Below are 19,209 nucleotides of genomic sequence, written 5' to 3' on the forward strand. Positions count from 1 at the left end.
TTGATGTCGTTTAAAAATTAGAATTTGAAGTTAAAAATTAATATATATGGACACCCAAACAGTCACCTACCAACCTTGTGTGCTCTTGGGTTGGGGGCAACTGTCTGTTGGTGTTCCAAAAATAATTTTTTTTCTTTTATCCTTTCTTTAAACCTCTTAAAATTCCATTCAAATTCACGTTTACCCCCACCCTAACCTTTCGCTGGTATTTGTCTGGAAATTGTTATTCTCCTTATTTTTTGTCGTTTTCAGTAAAATTCCACTTTGTTTTTTTCCCGAATTTATACCATAAGAGTTACTTTTAACCGAATTTGTTTGAATAATAATGATGATAATCGGAGAGTTTTTTCATCTGAAGGTGTCTGTTAGTGTAAATAGTTTTTGTTCTAAAACCGCGTACTGTATTTTTACTTAAGGTACTGAAACTTGTAAATAAGTATTCTGTAATTTATGGAAATAGGCGTGGACTTGTAGTACCGCCTTTCTTCTTGGAAAGTTGTTGTTTTATAGCCATTAGGCTTGATAGTGCTAGTAACTTTCAACTTAATATTTTACATACTTCCGGTTGTTAACGTATAATATTTATCCATAGAAATATTCATTGTAATTTTTATATTTCTCCCGTTACCTTAGTTTGGTTGGATGTTCTGAAGAAAATTAAGAAAATTCTAAAAGAAAAGAACAGATCTCTTGTCAAATAAAGGGAAGGAATATAAATATATTTCAAATTCCGTTACCACTGAAATCCTTCAAAGACTTAAGGCCTGTTTAAACGGTTTCTTCGTTCGACAAAAGTTGAACGAATGTTGGGCAAATTAGTGTTGGGCAAATGTTGAACGGTGTGTTCAAACGGCTTCAACACCATCCAACATTTTCGAGAACAAATAAAATGTTGTATGGATGTTAAATGAAAGTTTAAACCGATTTAAATTTGATTCAACACGCTTTCAACAAGCTTTCAACATTTTTTATGCCTTCAACAATGTTCAACGACCTGTTCAAACGCCCCCGACATTTGGTTCAACAACTGTGTTGAACGCATGTTGAACCAAATGTTGAAACCGTTTAAACGGGGCTTTACGTTACGTTAGCCTACATTCAGTTGACGAGTGTTTGACAGTGAGTTGTCAATTATACTCCAGCCAACATAAAAGCCAGGCGAGAAGTTCAGAGAAGTCAGAGATTCTACGAAATGAACTGTAAAGTCAACTTGTGATACAGCAAAGGGCTTAATTGAACGACAAAACCAGTGTGTTACCGTGAATTGACTAAAGCAGAGCTGATGCCTTGGTTAGACGCTGAAACTGCTGTAACAGTTTAATATGCTCTACAAAGTGGTTCTAACTTTAAGGTGGTAGATACAATCCTAAATCGCTGCGACATGCATTCAAACGAACACTGTCCCGTGGTCTTGGTTGAATACGCCGTAAAAGTTGGTTCTAAATTTGAACCAACTTTTAATAAAGTGTGAGGATGCTTAAAAACTTCCTACTGCGCGGTCGCGAAATTGTGTCCAGTCTTGAATATGATATTTGTGCTATGTGCGACAAAAGTAGAAAAAACTTTAAAGTGTGTTGAAACTTTTGTCATTTTAATCCTAATTATTCTTAGTAATTCGGTTTTTTTTATTACATAATTTTTAGGCCTTTTAGATGTACAGATTTTAGTATTTTTTAGTATCCTCCTTTTATGGCGTAGTGTAAATCGTGATTCTGCCAGCCCAGAGGCTGCAATGATTTATCTTAATAAAACTATCTATCTATCTCTGCTACCAACTCCACTGAAAACAATTGGGTTAGGCGAGCCAACTTTTCATACATCTCCTTATAAAGCGCTCAGAATTGTTTACATGAGAAACTGAAAGTTGCCTCATGGCGAAAGTACTAGTCACCCTTCTTCAAAGGTAACATAAACACATACTGAGAGATAAACATTGTTCGACCTTTAAAAAAACATCTTAAATATACCAGTGGCAAGAAATACGGATATATTGAATATATCAAACACGAGACACAGTGTTTCATCACATATCAAATCATGAATACCGAGAAGAGAGTTGAAAATACGACGCGTAGCAGAGTATTTTTGACGAACTTCGAGGTGTTTGATATTGTGATGAAACACTGTAATGAGTGTTTGATATAACTTCTCAAACAAACTGATTTTGAAGGAGAAATTAAGGATGCAAAAACGAGGAGTTTTTCATTAGATATCCAAACACGTCACGGTGCATGATTTCCTTTGTCTTTGACTTTTGATTATTAATGAGTCTGAGAAGTGGATTAGAAAATAAGAATGTTTCGAAATAACGTTTATAATTGTTGTAAACCGTCTTCTTCGGACCTGATATTAAAGGATCGTTGAATTACTGCCCTGATCTGTCTTGACAAAAATTTTCTCATCTAATGTTCAGATTTTCCATTTTTCACGATGTCGCTTTTTGTCCCCTACTTTCAAATAAACCTGAACTTCACGCAGCCAAATTTTTATTAACCATAACTAGACCGGGCTTTATGTATTTATTTCTTCTCTTTTCGTACCAGGAGTCAACAGGTGGGGCGCGGGGAATTCCGTCCCCCCTCCATAACTTTCGCAACTGTATATAAGCTTTGAGGCTTGAAGGATAGATAGTACGTCCAAAGATGTTTCAGAAGACGTGGTAATTACGTCATAATTGCCAAATGGCTGCTAAACTTAAATCCGCCATCTTGGATTTGTGAATTTCCCCAAAACTTCAGGAATTAGCGCCGAAATTAAGCGAAAACTAATCAAAACCAATAAAGGAACACTAATATGACCTAAAAACACAAAAGTTACAATAAGAAAAGTAATTTTTCTTCATTTTAAAAGACGAATTTTCCATTTTCTGAAAACTGACCTGCCTGCCAAAAGCTGGCTGCCATGACAATAACATCATTTACTTTTTCTCCATGTTTTTTATTTCCTTCCTTGCTGGATTTAAGATTGTTTTCTCAGTTACTTTCTTGTACCTTGAAAATGACCCGAATCAATTTGAAATTGTTGTCTTTGTTTACAAACAATGTTCAGTTGGAAACCCATTATTTGTGGTTTAATTTAATGCTGTTGGCGTGTTTTTGTACCGACGTTTACGTGCATAGCACTTCGGGTAAACTATTACGCAGACAGCTTACGAATTTGGAGCACTCAATAAGGTAGACTTAAAATCGTCTCCTTTGGAGACGATACACGTCTGTTCAAATAAATGCAAGTGCATGAAACATATATTTTTAACTGTGTCTATTTAGTGACTCTTTCTCTCAGATCAACATCTGTGCCAGATAGAGAGACGCCCCCTATCCTTAAGTTCTTTTCTCGATGTTCCGTTTCACACGGGAAGAAGGGACAGATACTTTTTTTTTCATGAATTTGTTCAGAAAGTCAATCAATAACGAAAGAACTGAAACCATATCAGTTTATATCGCAAATTTCCCCATGGCTAGTCGTTTCTTCTTCTCAAGTAGTTTAAGGCCTGGGTTTGAAGGGTGTTCAGAAATTATGAATGATCCCCTATATCTTCGGTTTGTCTGCCTAGAACAGGATGAAATTTTCCCTGAATATTAAACTTGATGTTTTCTTTTGCCTTAACGTATAATTTTGATCACGTGACACATCACGTGACCAAAAAATGAAAATTACGTAAATCGGCGATATGGCGGCGAATTTTCTTTATATAGATGACTGAATTAGTGTTTCCGAAGCAAATTTTAAATATTTAACTTTCTACGTTTGGAATGACTGTCCTTTTTTTTAAATTGGAGAAATTAACAATCAAAGGTTGAATTGTGGACTAAAAAATGACCTTTGTGCTGACAATTTTTTTTTGGAGAACAATGGACGATCATTCCAAACGTGAAGCGATGGAGATATTTAATCTTTATTAGAAACGCGTTTTTGTTTGATGTTTTCTCTTAAAATCGTCGCCTACCTGTCAAATCTTTGCTTTTTTCACAAAAACGATCACGTGATGTAAACGATCACGTGACATCACGTGATCTATAGCACTACTTTTTATGCTTAGAAATTTTCAAAATGATAAGATCTTTTATCCTCCAAATTTCACTTCAGTGCCATTGAATTTGTTGAAGTTATCTAGAATAAACCATTTTTCCTCTTAAAAGCCCTTAACCCAGGCCTTTAAAAACTGTTTGAGTTGGTTAACGAATTATATCTAATCCGAAGAGTTATAGAAAATGCTAAACGAAGAAACATCAACGCTTTGAAATAAATCCAGGCGCGTTGCCGGCGTTTGTGCGAGGCCTGGCAATTCTGCCTGTAGGCCTAGGGAATGCCGGAAATATGCTACTTCCAGGAACTTTTTTCTATGAGGACCCTGAAAATGCCTTTTTCTCCACTTTGTCGCGATTTTAGGACTTTCGATAGCATATATGAACTGTTGAACTTGTGCTAAATTGTGAAAACTTGCGTTCAACGACACATACTAACGTCGTACTACGCAATACTACGTGTTTCGTGACACAAACTAAGCGGCTATAAACGTCTCAGTACTTGGATTTGTTTCCACATTAGCCACATTATTCAGACCTTTCGGAACAATCTCGATGAATACAAACGTATCTTATCGAGATTCGAACGTTGACGTCTGAACAATATATGATGCAGAATTATTTAAAGACGCTTTTCACCATAATTACACCGCCCTTAACAGCGTGTGAGAGTAATTGAGAGCGCGCGAGCATTGCAGTGCAAACGAGGGCGAGTGTCTGTTGGGGTTCCTTGGAGTTTCAGGCTCAAGACCGTTAAGTAACACAAGACCACCTTTCTACTCCCATCTTTTTATTTGTCCATTCGTTTAGTCTACTTGTATCAGTAAAGATACCATTTGATCCAGTTTACACTTGGACATACTGGCTAATCCAGTTTATACTTGGACATACTGGCTAATCCAGTTTATACTTGGACATACTGGTTAATCCAGTTTCTGAACTGTGCAACTCGTGCAAACACCGTGTATCGCTCAGCCGCAGAGCATCTCGGGGAGCCCCAGCTGACGGCGCCCTGTAGAACCCAGTTTCCGCCAGATGCCTGACAGACGTAAGGGCCACCACTGTCGCCATGGCAACCGATCAAATTGGTTCCTTCGACACCTGCGCAGATCATTTGGTCGGTAATTTTAAGACTGGATCCACCTACGATAAATCACACAAAAATACCGTCCTGAGCTACCAACAGCAAAAAAAGACTGAAACAAGCTAGAATCTCTTGCCATTACAGGGATTTTGGCTAATTTGTCCATGATATTTGCCTTAATTTGAAAAACTATTATTTACATGGCCAAAACCACTAGTGTCAAAAGTTTTACATTTTGTCAATGTCTACATTCCAAGACAAATTCTCGTTAATATGTGTACCGAGAGATTTAGTGCTGGAAACCTGCGTCTGGCTTTTTGGAAACAAATTCAAAGTTTGGGCCAAACCTCACTTTACAGTCAACCCAGGTCACCCACGAACGATATTTTTGAAATTTGAACGGAGTTTTGAAATTTGCATGTCAGTTTTGAAAATCGCCAACGAGATTTCAGAGTTCCCGTATAAGTTTCCCTAGCTTATTGACGGTATAAAGCTATGAATTTTTCTTGACATTGCAAAATTGAATATTTCAAGAATAACAATTGTTTCCCAAGTATTTTGAATCTTTTTTCTCAGTTAATGCGTCTTTTTCGGAACGATTTCCCGGGAAATGTCCAACATTCCATTCACACGTCGGACATTACAAAGAGAAATTCGAATGTTCATTTCATTCTTGGAAATACTGTTCACGCGTGACCTGGGTTGACTGTAACAGAAGCATTACTTTGCAGGTTGAATGGTGCACACTTGCTTTTAATAAGTTATACCGTTCGCTTTCTTGTCTTTATCAGTTTTGGCGAATCGTTGCCAACGTTATTGTGTAAAATTTGCTTCATTACAATAAATAAAACAATGAGCTATGAACTAAGAAGAAGACTATTGGTACTAGTTGAAATATTGGCCCAAATATTAAATTGCTCTTTGCCGAAGTGTCAGGCCTGCAATTCAGTTTGGTTTTGTCACGTAAAGTGACGTCTAGCACGTGAATTTCTACTACAAGAGATTCGGCAACGAATAGTATTCAGAACAGTTTATTTGTACGTGGTATGGTTGATATGTTGAATATTCTGAGAGATATCCGAGCTTTCGAAATCTTTGAAAAATCTTGACACTTTTAAAGCTTGTTTTTCAAAAACTACGTATCAGTAACGTACCACGAGCAAACTTTCAGAAAAAACTAAATCTGCCAAGCTTTTTCAATTTATGGATCGAGACCATTTATCCTGAGCTAGTTTTATCGTTAATGATAACATGTGCTAATGAGGCCAAACACAGGTAAACAAATTAAGATCCGACTATAGCATGATAATGAATTATTTAAGTTAAAAGACCTGCACTGATTCACGTCTGACACTTCTGAGTTACCTGGTGACTCAGCCAGTTTCTTGGCGCATACGTCATTCGTGACTGGAGGAAGCTTAGCCTGCTGTAAAATATGGTGTGATGATCCGGGATGTTTGATCTTGCCCCAGCCTACAGATTCAAGGAACAAAATTTACAGAGTTAAGCAAACTACAGTTACTGTATTGACTTGAGTTGTATCGGCGGTAAACGATCGTAGTTACCTTCATAAAAGAAACAACTATACAGTTTTTAATTAACAAGACGCATTCGCTGAACAATGGTCAGTGAAATATCATAAAACTAAGAAATAAAATTAGGTAGGTACGCTTGTTTTTATAACAGTGATGTTTGAGAAAATTCGAAAGGTTAGTATGACTCAATTAAAGATAAACAAACAGCCATGTCCGACGCGTGTTTGTATCAGGCCCGTGCAAGTACAGAGCGACCGTATACCTTCCTTTATAAAATGCTGCAAAACCCCTGAGAGCCTTTTCAGATACAACTGCCCCACCTTAAATACAAGAGACAATGACGCTTTGTTCGATCACGTTCTTGTATTTAAATCAACAAAATCGGTTTGTGCCGCAATTTTCCAGGGAATTAAGCCGGAATTTACATCAAATTTGACTCCTCTGCGCCCTGTGTGAAATGTAAACGATTTGAAACGAAATGGCATCAGTGTATTGTATTGTATTGTATTTTTTATCTACTCCACATGATCTTATTATATCAGGTTACGGTACGTAAGAGAGGAGTGGAGAAGGGCATAATATAGTTAGCTAATTGTAATTGTAGGCATCAGTGTGGAAAGGAGTAGGGACAAGCCCCGTTAATATATTTTCAAGAGACCCCATGAAACAAATCACGCTCATAGGGGAATCACTGTTTTTTCCATACCTGTAATGTAACACGTGGCAGACGTTGGAACATTTTCGTTGTGAGCAGGCAGGCAGACGGTTCCGACTCTTGCGTTTAACGTTGCTGGTCGTTCCAACTGAATCAAGGCGATATCGTTGTTAATGGCGCTTGGTCGGTTGTAGCTCGGGTGTCTAATAACTCGCTTTCCCGGTATATCCTGTTCGGTTCCTTCTGATAATCTTCGGTTGTGTTCTCCAAGACGAATAGTGTAGTAGTTTCCTTGCCTATATGATGTAAGAAAGCAAATGTAATTTATCTTGTCTATAGAAGTAAAACATCACAGCCCAATAGATCACATGACTTCTATGGTCGCTGGAAATTTGTCCTGACTGAGATCAAGTTCTTACTTAGTTCTCACAGGTGCAGTCACCAATTTGGTGTTGCTTTGAATGGTCAAACAACACGGCTTCAATCGATGGAATCGTTAAAATAATGGTTCAGTTTTGTTAACAACAACCCTACTAGTGCAAAGAAACTAGTATTAGTTATTTTTGGATGGAAATGGATTACAACTTGAAAAAAGTCGCTAATTTTTTCGGGTTCTTCTGTGTATTTTAGAGAAGTCGCTAAAAGTAATTATAGTTATAGTTCTTGATCTTGGAGAAATCCTTTACTAAAATTTCCCAGTGTATTAAGAGCAATTTCGTGTTAGCAAAAAGGTTTTTCGTCCTGCAAATGTTAGAGCAATTTTGACCAAAATACAATGTACCTGCACCAAAATCGCCGTGACAGTGCCCCTTTTAGGCTAATTAACGATTAATTGAATCTAGTGCCTAATATGAACAATGCTTAACCTTCAGTGCTAAGTTCTTTGTGACTCATACTGAAGTTGAGGTGAGCTCAAAATAATTACTCTGGCCGATCACAACAGACATAAACGAACCTCGAAGCATATCTGAACGTAACTGGCGTCAAAAGCGGAAAATACGTATACGACGTACGCTTTTTAATCTTAAACCGCCCAGGGTTAGAAACAAATGTATTGAGTTCACTTATAACGGTTTTAAGACTGTTATTTGTATTTAGGTCGTTCACAATATTTTAATTAATAAACAAATTTATTTATTTATTTATTTTGTAGGGTTTTTGGTGTTGGTTCTTTCTGTGTAACACGAACTGCAGTAAGCACTCAATTGAAACTCGTTTCACATTGATACTGAAGACGAATAGTTTTAATAATTACAGGGATGAAATGCAGTGCGCTGCTGTGACTATCCAGTCTGGAGCGATTAAAGATCCACCACAGCTGAAACTCTTGAAACTTCCTCTGAGGAGGGCGATCTAAATAAAAAGGCAGATTAAGAGTAGACCACTGTATAAGTCTACAGAATAAACAAACAAACAAAAAAAAAAACAATTCTGTTATATGGGGAGAAACTAAAAAAAAAAGAAAAAAAAGTATGGAAACAAAGAATGATAGTTTCCATCGTTACTTTCTTTACCACACGCATCTCCATTTCAGTCGTGTGTTTGTTTCGGACACACAACCAACAGAACGGGAGGGAACGGGATTGCTTTTGCACGTGTTACGTGCCTATATTTATTCTCAGTCTTCTGTCTTGAAATTCACTGAATTGTAACTAAGGGGCCTTATCAAAACTCGGTCTGACAACAACCTTCATCTAGTCAACGTGGGTTAACACTTACAATAGACGAAGCTCTGACTGTGAGCGCGTTGTGGCAACATTTTAGATTAAACAAAATTTATTTAAACAAAAAATATTATTCACCTGCCAGGGCCAATTTCCTGGGACTGCGTCAACTCCACCGATAACACGGGTCCCGGGGGAAAAACCACATTTCACCGGACCAGGCGGAACTGTAATAATAAACCAAGACTTGGTTAAAGAGTGGGATATATCTCATAGAAAATGATTCGTATTCTTCTTTTAAGAAGAATGACTGGAAATAAAATAACTGGATTGTGCATCTAATCCCCCAATAGTAAAATTGTCAGCTGGAGATACAAGCTTCTAAGGTCCTTTCATGTATATTCCAAGAGCGCATTCTTATGGAACATTTCCGGAATAGACAGTACCCATGTTCTATTAGGAATCGAATACTGTATATGGGGTGAACAAAACAAACTTTTTGTTCATTCTGCGCCCTATAACCAAACGAAAGAACTCAGTTTACTCAAAATGAGAAACACTGTGTTCCTTTGGGGATATTTTGAGACTAATGGGAATAAGTGCAACTGCATTCTGTTGCAGCTGATATTCGTGGATCGGTGTATCTGTTTTTCCTGACTGGTCTGAATAAGAACAGCGAGAATTATCCCAGAGGAATGTGTACTAAAGTTAGGGAGTCATGCGAGTGCCTTTCATTCAATCACGTTCGAGCCCTGAAGCCCCGTTTAAGTTTGAGGCCGTACTTACGAAGCCCTCCTCATTTAAGATGTATCATATAATACGGTTTATTAACAGATCCACTGGGTGGCTCTTCCCTGTTAAGTTACATTAATTACAATTACAAAATAAATCAAATTAAGTTATTTCCAAATTATACAGTAGAAACAGGATTAACGGAAACCAATTACAGTAAAACTAACTCCTAAGTAATGTTTCTGTACAATAGTCTATTGTTACAATGACGGTAGACTAGCTTTCGGGCTTTTTTCGAATATGATAACATTCATCATTATTGTAAGGGCCTTTCACGCATACAACGTAACCTGTGGTTGACATATCCGGCGCGGATCATTAAAAATACTTCTTCTTAGCACTTATTTTTAATATCAAAAAGAGCCGTTGAAACAAACAGGCTGAACTGTGCACAGATATCTCCTACAGTTTCCTTCACGCGTGGAACGATACTGTACATTAGCAGCTGAAGGTAAAGGTGAGATCCACAAGTGGGGCGATGTTGCACGGACAAGTCGCCGGTACATGTCCCTGGGGTAAGCGAGTCCCCTCAATTTTCTTGACTGGGTGCATGTTGTGACTTTGTGCACATTAAACGTCAAAAGCCAACTACTTTTCAGTACAGTACGTAAATGTTTCTGATGCTCGACGACAAAACTCTTTTCTTTTCGACCTACCTTTGGGACGAAACAACCTTAAAGCATTCGTTTTCATATCTTCGTTGAGATTACTTTATAGATTATTTATTTTTTTGGAATTGAGTTTGACGTTGCAAACCTGTTGGACCAGGAGTGGGAGGCACTACTCCACCACAAGATCCATCAGCCACTGATATGTCATCTATAGCAATATCTCCCCGATATGATGAACCACGAATTCCTTCAATCTTAAGCTGTAGGGACAAAACGTTTTGGCACTTTTTTACTTTAAGACATGATTTGAAAACAATTACCGAAACCAAAACTAAAACTGTCTTAAGCCGCAGTTTTAATAACGTTATCACCTTTCAAATGCTCTTTCACGGATGAACATGGAGTGAATATTTTCTCATTCTAGATCTGGTACTAAAGGTTAAAAAGTTTATTTGTCGATGGTGTGAAAGGAGGTATACGCCACGCTTTGAACAAATTTAATTGACCTCGAGCTCCAAATGAAAGAAATGTTTGATGTATTATATTTGCTAATACCGACTGTATATATGTATGGATGAAACTAACATTAATTCTCCGCTACACTCACATCAAAATTTCCCGTGACTGAAACCTCGGCCTTCTTCCATGCATTTCCCTGGTTACCAGACTTGGTCCAAATTTCGTTACCTCCGTTGTAGATGTTGAGTTTGTTAATGTTCGTTCCGTACATGTGATAATAAAATGAAAGGCACACAGGTTTGCTGTTTGCCCCCTTAAAAGTTATGATGGCCTTGTCACCTGGGCGACGAGGACTGGACGTCTCAATGTAAATATAATATCCTGCAAGAGAGGTTTGGGGAAACGTTAATCGAAACTTTTAAAAACAAGTGAGAATTTTTTAAAGTGCATGTTAAACCACCCTGTGCCATCAAACCCTTCCATGGTGGCACTATGATACCCTTACCATAAACCAGGCCAAGTTCAGCTGCATTTTGCAAGCCCATAGACGACTAAAAATCCCTATTCTATCCCAGACTCGCTATAAACTAGGTCACTATCACAGTGCACCCAAACTGCAAAATCTTCTACGTGTACAACAACAACAACAACAACAACTAAAACGCGTTTTTTAGTGTCGGTTCTCGGGAAACCTAGTTTAGACTAAATTCTTCAAGAAATTGATCAGTTTCCTGGAAAATTATACCCTGTTCTAGACCAAAACTCTCTTATTTCTATACCCTATCCCAGACTAAACTGAAAACCTGACGCATATATATCCTCACACTAGCACATAGCCATATAGCTTATATATGGAAGTACCCCCCCCCCCCCCCTTCAGTTGATGAGCCTTGCGCATCTTAACGATCCGAAGAGCTTTGTCTGATGGTACTTGGATCCCTAGCAGGCCAAGCTGCGTTGGATTGGTCAAGGGAGAGACGCAGACAGCCAATGAATGGGCCCGCTTAGCCTCCTAGCAGTAGGGCTGGGTAAGGGACCTATTACGGTAACTTTAAAGCTCTAATTCACAGCGGGATAAGTAATAAACTTTAAGTGTCGAAGAATTTAGCACTGCAGTGCTATAACTCAGTGAAATTAGTATAGAAACTGAACATAACATTTGTAAGTGCGGGACGTCAGGCATCCAAAGCTTGACTGCGGGCTGAAATACAATAGTATTATCTGCTATCGTCACCTTTTCACTTGATTACTAACTGAATGAGTGATTGACTTAATTACTTCCAATTTAGGGCTGGATTTAATTACTTTTTCTTCATGTCATAGATGCGAGGTATTTTTAGGATATAGGTGTGATTAATTTGAAAGGTTTGCCTTACATTAATGTAGTCCATTGTAAGTCTTCCCCTTAATCTAAAACTGGGAATAGTGAGCAGAGTATCGTAAACTGGCACGATGGTCGGTTGCTAGGGCTTTTCCTCCCGCAACTCTCAAAACTGAGAGTTATAGGCTATAGACAAAAGTAGAATGCATCGAATGTAACGAGACTTGGAAGGGAAGTAGGTGGATAAATTACCTAGCAATTGGTTATTATTTCATTCTTTTTGACTGCTCTTGTGACTTCATAAGTGATGTCCAAATTTGGCATCCGAACTAAAATTCAGGAAAATAACGTGAAAAATGCTGTATTGGTTTTCGGTATAGAATCCTATGATTTCTGGCAAAAAAACCCCATCTCAATCGGATAAAAAGGCGTTAAGTTACATCTAATTAAAGAAATTCTAATTTCCCACCATATGACCATATATGGTCAAACTTAAGGAGTATTTAAACGCGAAAACAATAAAAAATATCGTAACGGAGAAAAGACAAAGTTGCATAAAATCAAAAATGTAGTTTTTTTACTTAGCACATGTGGTGCTATGACGCGTATTTTATAACGAATTACGTCATTATGATGTCATTCATGATAAAATACGCGTCATAGCACCACAAAAGCTAAGTTGAAAAAACTACAATTTCGATTTTATGCAACTTTGTCTTTTCTCCGTTACGATATTTTTATTGTTTTCGCCGGCGTTTAAATACTCCTAAAGTTTGACCATATATGGTCATGTGGCGGGAAATTTGAATTTCCTTAATAATCTGTAACTCTACGCCTTTTTACCTGGTTGAAATGGGGTTTTCACCAGAAATCATAGAATTTTATACCGAAGACCAATACAGCATTTTTTACATTATTTTCCTGAACTATAATTCTGACGCCAAATTTGGGCATCATCTATGACATCACAATAGCAGTCAAATAGAATGAAATAGTAACCAACTGCTAGGTAATTTATCAACCTACTTCCCTTCCGAGTCTCGTTAAATTCGATGCATTCTACTTTTGTCACGTATGTGATTAGAGTATCGTGATCGGGTTTACCTGTGTGAGCAGAGTATCGTAATGTTGGCATCGTGAGCAGGGTATCGTTAACTAGCTACCGTAAGCAGGGTATCGTGAAAGAGCTACCCTAAACAGGGTATCGTAAACCCACCTCTTCCTCCATGTCCACTTGATGGCCCTGTGGGGGAGGAAGGAGTACGACCTGATCGTCGTGTCCAGTCAAAGTTGTCTGATTTGGACTGTTGCCATTTGCACAAGTCCTTCTCGAAATTACACGATGGATCTGAAAAAATGTTACATAGACAAAGCAGGAGGTAAGAGTATTCCTGAGAATTACTGTCGTTAAATTGGTAACATGGGTCACACAAAATGTTTCGACAACCTCAGCGGAAACCATGTTTAGACTCGAGTGGTCAGTGTGAAGGTAGTTAGTGCTGGATCTTGGGAAGGTGTCTAGTCTCTCACCTTATTTTTTAGACCAAAGACGAGAGCCAAAAGGCCGAGGTGCCGAGATATTTCGCTTTTTTCAAAGCCGAGGAAAGTTGAGCGTTCGAGATCAATCCCCCCACCCCCCACGTGACTGAAGGTTTGGATCTTCCCTGCATGGTAATAATGCTTTGAGTTTGCTGTTGCGCTTGCTATAGGATTGTGATTAATTAATTTACAGTGAAACCGAAGACGTGTTTGTTCAAAGCTTAAAAAAAAACAGCGATCGTAATCTAACAATCATGAAACTGATAAAAAAAAAAAAAAAACAAAAGACAAATGCGAACGCAGAAACAAATCTGAAACTAAAAACAAAACAAAGAAAGAATTATGATGTAATCGAGCGGTTACGAGCCAGCATGCGCCGATTTTTCAGTGCATGGCACTAGCTCTGTTTTGCTGTTTACTTCCAGTTCTGATTGGTTGCGTGGTTACGAATATTCTTGCCGACCTCCTTAATTAAGTTCGAGGCCACGCGGTATTCCTTATCGACTTAAACCTGCACTTGATCCTTTTCGACCAGAATCTTGTGCTTTCGAGACCTTTCCACAAGAACCTATGTTCTTAACGCCTCTAGTACGTGGCTAAAAAAATATCCATGAGACACAAGTTTACTTACTTGATGCCAGTGGCGGTGGTGGAGCTGGTGTACTACACGACGCTAGAAAACATAGATCCACATCGAGTTAATGTTTTTAACCGTTTATACTAGCTATCTAAAAGACATGAAACAAAGACAGCAGTTAATATTCCTCCTATGTGAATCAGGATATTTTCACATAGGATCACTGCAATGACCTGGCCCCAGTTGTTCAAAGAGCGGATAGTTTTATCCACTGGATAGGTTGCTATCCGGCAGGTGAAATGTGGGCAAGATTTTCCCAATAGCCCTATAATTTGTGGATAGAGTAGAAGCATATGTGAAATTTAAGTATGGGATTGTGTGGAAAACTTGCCAAAGGCGTTAGTTGGAGTGCATTTGCTCCGCTGGATAGTGACTTATCCGGTGGATAAAGTTATCCACTCTTTGAACAACTGGGGCCTGTTCTATCAAAGGAACAGTACTTTAACGTGTAAGTTAACGTACCAAAGGACCCACGAGTGAGGTTCTTGAACAATAAAAATTCTATTTTTTCATGAAAACATCGAGAAAAGTCAGTATCATGCAGTAATTGATAATACGGTCATTTTTTATTCCCTCAACAAAAGGATTGGAAGCTAAAGGAAGGACGTAAAGTAGGAAGAATTCAAATAAATTTCTTTCAACTTACTTAAGCTAGTGTGGCGTCCAATTAGGCCGAGGAATTTTGCTCCCATACTAATCTTGAAATTTAAGATGTTTTTCAGGACTACAGGTCTTATAATATTTATTACGTATTGACTTGTAGAACGTAGCACGCAGCATTTATTTCGTCATAACTTAACCGGCTCTGATCGTGTGCTAAAAAATTGATGAAGTGATACTGATATCGGCAGGAACTTGATAACACTTGTCGTGTTTTCTGTCTTTCTTTCCTCGCTTTCCTTTTTTTGGTTCAAATCGCTTTTACGGTGCTTTTATTATAAAGTAGAACTTTAATTCCAGTCTAAAAGAAACCAAACGTTGTTTTTATTTCATGAATCAATTTCAGATTTCCCATCTGAAAAAGATACGAGATTAATTCAGTTATCGAATATAATGAGTGAGAGAAAAAAGTTTTTTTAAATTAAATATCTAGCTCAGTCTTGCAATTTTAAGAGCTTTGTCTCTTACCTTCAGCGCGAGAAAGCGCCAACGCCAGAACGACAAGAAAAATCATCGACTTCATAATTTTTGAGGGGTTGTGATACTCAAGTCCAAGTCGAAGTGAAAATAATCGAAGTTATAGGTATATTTGTACCAATGCTGTCTGTCACCTTTCCTTTTTCACTAATTGATGTGATTTTTAGTTAGTTTCTTCAGCTTGAACGCTCTTGAAATTTCTTTATTGGGACTAATGGTACCCTTAATCTGTTAAGTTAGTTTATTGGAACAGTTGCGTCTCCGACTAATTCACCTAAAATCTGACCGCAAAGAAGAAGTGAGGGCGTTGGTGGTGTTGGGGCCGGGAGAGCCGGGGGGGGGGGGGGGGGGCATTAGTGGACGTAACCTTACTACAAACAGGCTAACTCGTTTTATCATTGCGTGAATTTGTGGCATTCTTGTTGTGTCATCGATTGCAGTGAAATCACTGCCGTTTCTTTTTTAAGCCTCGCTTTCATTTAAATACTGTATATAGTGCATTAGCCCATTTTAACTGGCGAATAACTTGTATACTTTGCACACGGCTTTTCTGTAAAGCAGTAGCCGTTTACTGATGTAAATTCCGTGGCTTAATAAGGTTTATTCTTTCATTCATACACTTGACCATGAAATTTTGTTCGCTAAGTGCATTAGATATTTTTCATTTAACCTCTTTTCGCGTCACTAAATTTATGTTTTGCTATCATATCCAGTACTAGTTGTTGTATCGTTTTAAAGTTACTGTATGTATAGATATAATCTAAGCTAATTAGTCGAGCCTTCTAGTGATATGCATCTGTGCTGATTTCTCTGTTTTCTTTCCTTTGTTGTAAATGTAAAAAAAGGCGGTTTTTGTCTCCGACCTTTCTCGATTTGTTTGTAACTTGTAGAAAAGTACATAATTATGGCACTAGAACAGCAAGTAGTTATCGACCACGTGCCTGTCGTACTAATCTTTAACAGTTTACAATTCTTTATGTACGTGGGTCCTTAAACTTGGAATTCTCTTCCAACTTTCAAGAAACGAATGTACGAGTTTTTATTTAATTTGTCCATGGCAGATGTACGCGGCACCTCTTTTTATAAGCTCGATAGTTTCTTGAGGTCTCCTCACCATATTAAGGTGTTTTATGGCAGATAAAGATGATGACGATGATGAATGTTATCAGGCTCTTAAAATAAACGTTCACCTAATGGGTCACTTAAAGTCGTCGTTTTATTCACAATTTGCTATAAACCAGAAGGATGTTGTTAACAGCAATGTTATTCGTCCGGATACAAAAGTCTTCTCTCCTATTCCCAGAATGTGTTTTACAATAAATTCATACTGACAGAAACGTTTATACTGACACTATTTCATGAAGACGCCGAGACTTTGTCTGCACATTTATTCCCTGTTTGAAAATTAATTTCCGAGCCAATTGGCAACAACTTGCAGCTGAAATTGCTGCGAGGCATCATAAAATCGTTCCTAAAGTTATTTTTTATACGTGAAAATAAAAATTAAAAAACCTACATATATCGTACCCCTCCGTCCACGATTTTCTCCTCTACTCCAGAGGAGCAGCGAATCTCAGCTTCATCAAACAATCTTCTCTTTTGCTCCATTAATTTTTGTTTAACCTGTTAAAACGTTCCACAAGTGGGATAATTGCTTCTGACCCGATAACGACAATGGTGTATCAATTTACCTACTTTAAATTGTCATCCCAGAAAACACATCGCCTGAGATAAACGCGACATTGAGCCGATAACAGTCGACTTTTTGTTTTCCTATCATTCTGTTTTTAATTCTGCTTTTTTTTCCTTAATGGACCCATTCATTCCCAGAGGATGTTAATAGTTTTTCTACTTTCTCTGTTGTCATTACAATTTTTTCAATAGTCAGGTTCCACACCTGAGCAGACAGTTACAGTAGTCTGATTTCTCAGGTGTCTGAAAACAAATTAAACCCTTTTCCGCACAGTTGCCAGCAAACATTTTGTGCCTTTTTTCTAACCGACTCAAGTCAAACTCCATTATTTAGACCCCTGTTTTGAAAGAGTTCTACTCTACGTACTTTTTACTCCCTAAACAGTCTGGGCTAGTCTTATGCTGTTACTAAGTATTAAAACCTTATTTTCATTCCTGCGATCAAACTTTGAGTCATGTGATTGGTTTCATCCTTTGTGTTTAACGGTGAAGTCCTTGTACATAAACATTTAGTGGCTAAATATTCGCCGGTTAGTTCCTGCTGTGCTGCTTACAAAGTTGTTCTAACTTTTAAGTCTGTGGATAAATCTTAACTGCAAATTTTTTGTTTATCAAAGTACCGGAATGAAAGCTTCTGAGCAGTACTTTCCTGCGGTGCTGTTTATTGCAATGTTTAAGGTGGTTCTAACTTTTTTAATCTGTTGATGAAATCTTTAAGTGTGACCATTTAAACGAAAGCCTCTGAACAGTATCTGTTTCGTTGTACAAGTTGGTTCTAACTTTAAAGTCTTGAAAATAGTCATTGCTACTGCGGGGCCGGGGAGCTGTATCCAGTCTTGAACATTTGGGCTCTATACATCTTGGAAAAACTCGTGATGTGTTCAAATGTTTCTCCTTTTAATCCTGACACCAACCCCACTTAAAACACTGTGTACGGCAAGCCAAGTTGTCACAAATTTCCTTACGAAGGGCTGCGAGCTGTTAACATGAGAAACTCAAAGTTGTCCCGGTAGCCAAGTCACCCTTTTTCGAAGGTATTATATACATGTACTGAGAGGTAAACATTGTCAGTCGACTTGTAAAATGTCTTTAAGATATGCCAAGAAATAAGACGCTGCTGAATATTTGTCCTTCCAATTAAGCTTACGTCCTTTCCCGTACATTTTTTCTTAACTATAATAGTTAGCAAAACGTCAGTCTCATCGAGAGCAATTATTGCTCGTTTTGCTAACTATTAATTAAGAAAAAAATGTACAGGAGCCAGGGTAAACTTGGAAGGACAAATATTGGTAGCGTCTTGAGAGGGGCCGGCAGAAAAAGGTTGATATTAATGAAAATTTGACGGCGCGAAGATCAGGTTTATTTAAGGTTTATTTTTGGAAGAAACGGACACTTCATTTGGGCTAAATCTTTGTATGGAAAAAAATCTACACCATTATCCACGTAAACGCTAGCACATTGAGATAGAAACAACTGGAAGTGATTGATGGTGAAGAAACCATTCTCCTATGTTGATATTGGTGTACAGTTGAAATTTTAAAGATTTTGAAAGTGATAACAGAAAAAGGTTTCCTTGTGATATTCTGTGAGCTACGAAAGTGAGGGGGAGAGAAGGGTGACGCTTAATCGAGGTGAAGGGGGGCGTTTAAAGTTATAAGTTTATTTTCTTTTTGTTAGATTTGTGAGTATTAAAAGGAATTTTCTTGAATCAAACTTTTAAGGCACCTCCGCCGAAGAGAGAATTAAGATAGTTAAGTGGTCGGGTACTGGGCAACATACTGTAATTGGGGTCACTTTCCAGATCCAATTGGAATCTCGAAATGTTGATTTTTAAGGAAAGAGGAAAACCCGGGAGAACCCAAGAAAAACCTCTCGGAGTAAGGACGACAACTAACAACAGCCTCAACACACATGGGTCGGGAGTCCGAAAATCAAACCAGAGCCATATTGGTGGGAGGCGAGTGAGTGCTCTCATCACTGCGCTATCCCGCTCACGTGCTTTGCCCTGTTTGGTGCGCAATCTTGTCCCCTCTCGAAAAATATCTAAGCACACAACAG

At 38.0% G+C, this 19,209-nt stretch overlaps 1 protein-coding gene across 2 annotated transcripts; it reads right to left on the reverse strand.

The window, feature by feature from the left end:
* Window positions 1-4,794: 4,794 nt before the first annotated feature.
* Window positions 4,795-15,539, reverse strand: LOC146461989 (chymotrypsin-like protease CTRL-1). 2 transcript variants are annotated; one of them, XM_085086135.1, is made up of 10 exons: window positions 15,451-15,539; window positions 14,317-14,358; window positions 13,363-13,494; window positions 10,974-11,206; window positions 10,512-10,626; window positions 9,102-9,190; window positions 8,555-8,652; window positions 7,351-7,595; window positions 6,475-6,582; window positions 4,795-5,168 (listed from the first exon to the last, which is right to left on the reverse strand). In XM_085086135.1, the coding sequence occupies exons 1-10, from the start codon at window positions 15,503-15,505 to the stop codon at window positions 4,930-4,932; spliced, it is 1,356 nt and encodes a 451-aa protein (XP_084942261.1). In that variant the 5' UTR covers window positions 15,506-15,539; the 3' UTR covers window positions 4,795-4,929. The 2 variants fall into 2 exon arrangements, with proteins under 2 accessions (XP_084942261.1, XP_084942263.1); XM_085086137.1 differs by having other exon boundaries at window positions 10,545-10,626; window positions 15,451-15,530.
* Window positions 15,540-19,209: the final 3,670 nt, after the last annotated feature.

This window comes from Pavona decussata, unplaced genomic scaffold (assembly GCF_977016875.1).
Source record: "Pavona decussata unplaced genomic scaffold, jaPavDecu1.1 SCAFFOLD_192, whole genome shotgun sequence".
Taxonomy (NCBI): domain Eukaryota; kingdom Metazoa; phylum Cnidaria; class Anthozoa; order Scleractinia; family Agariciidae; genus Pavona; species Pavona decussata.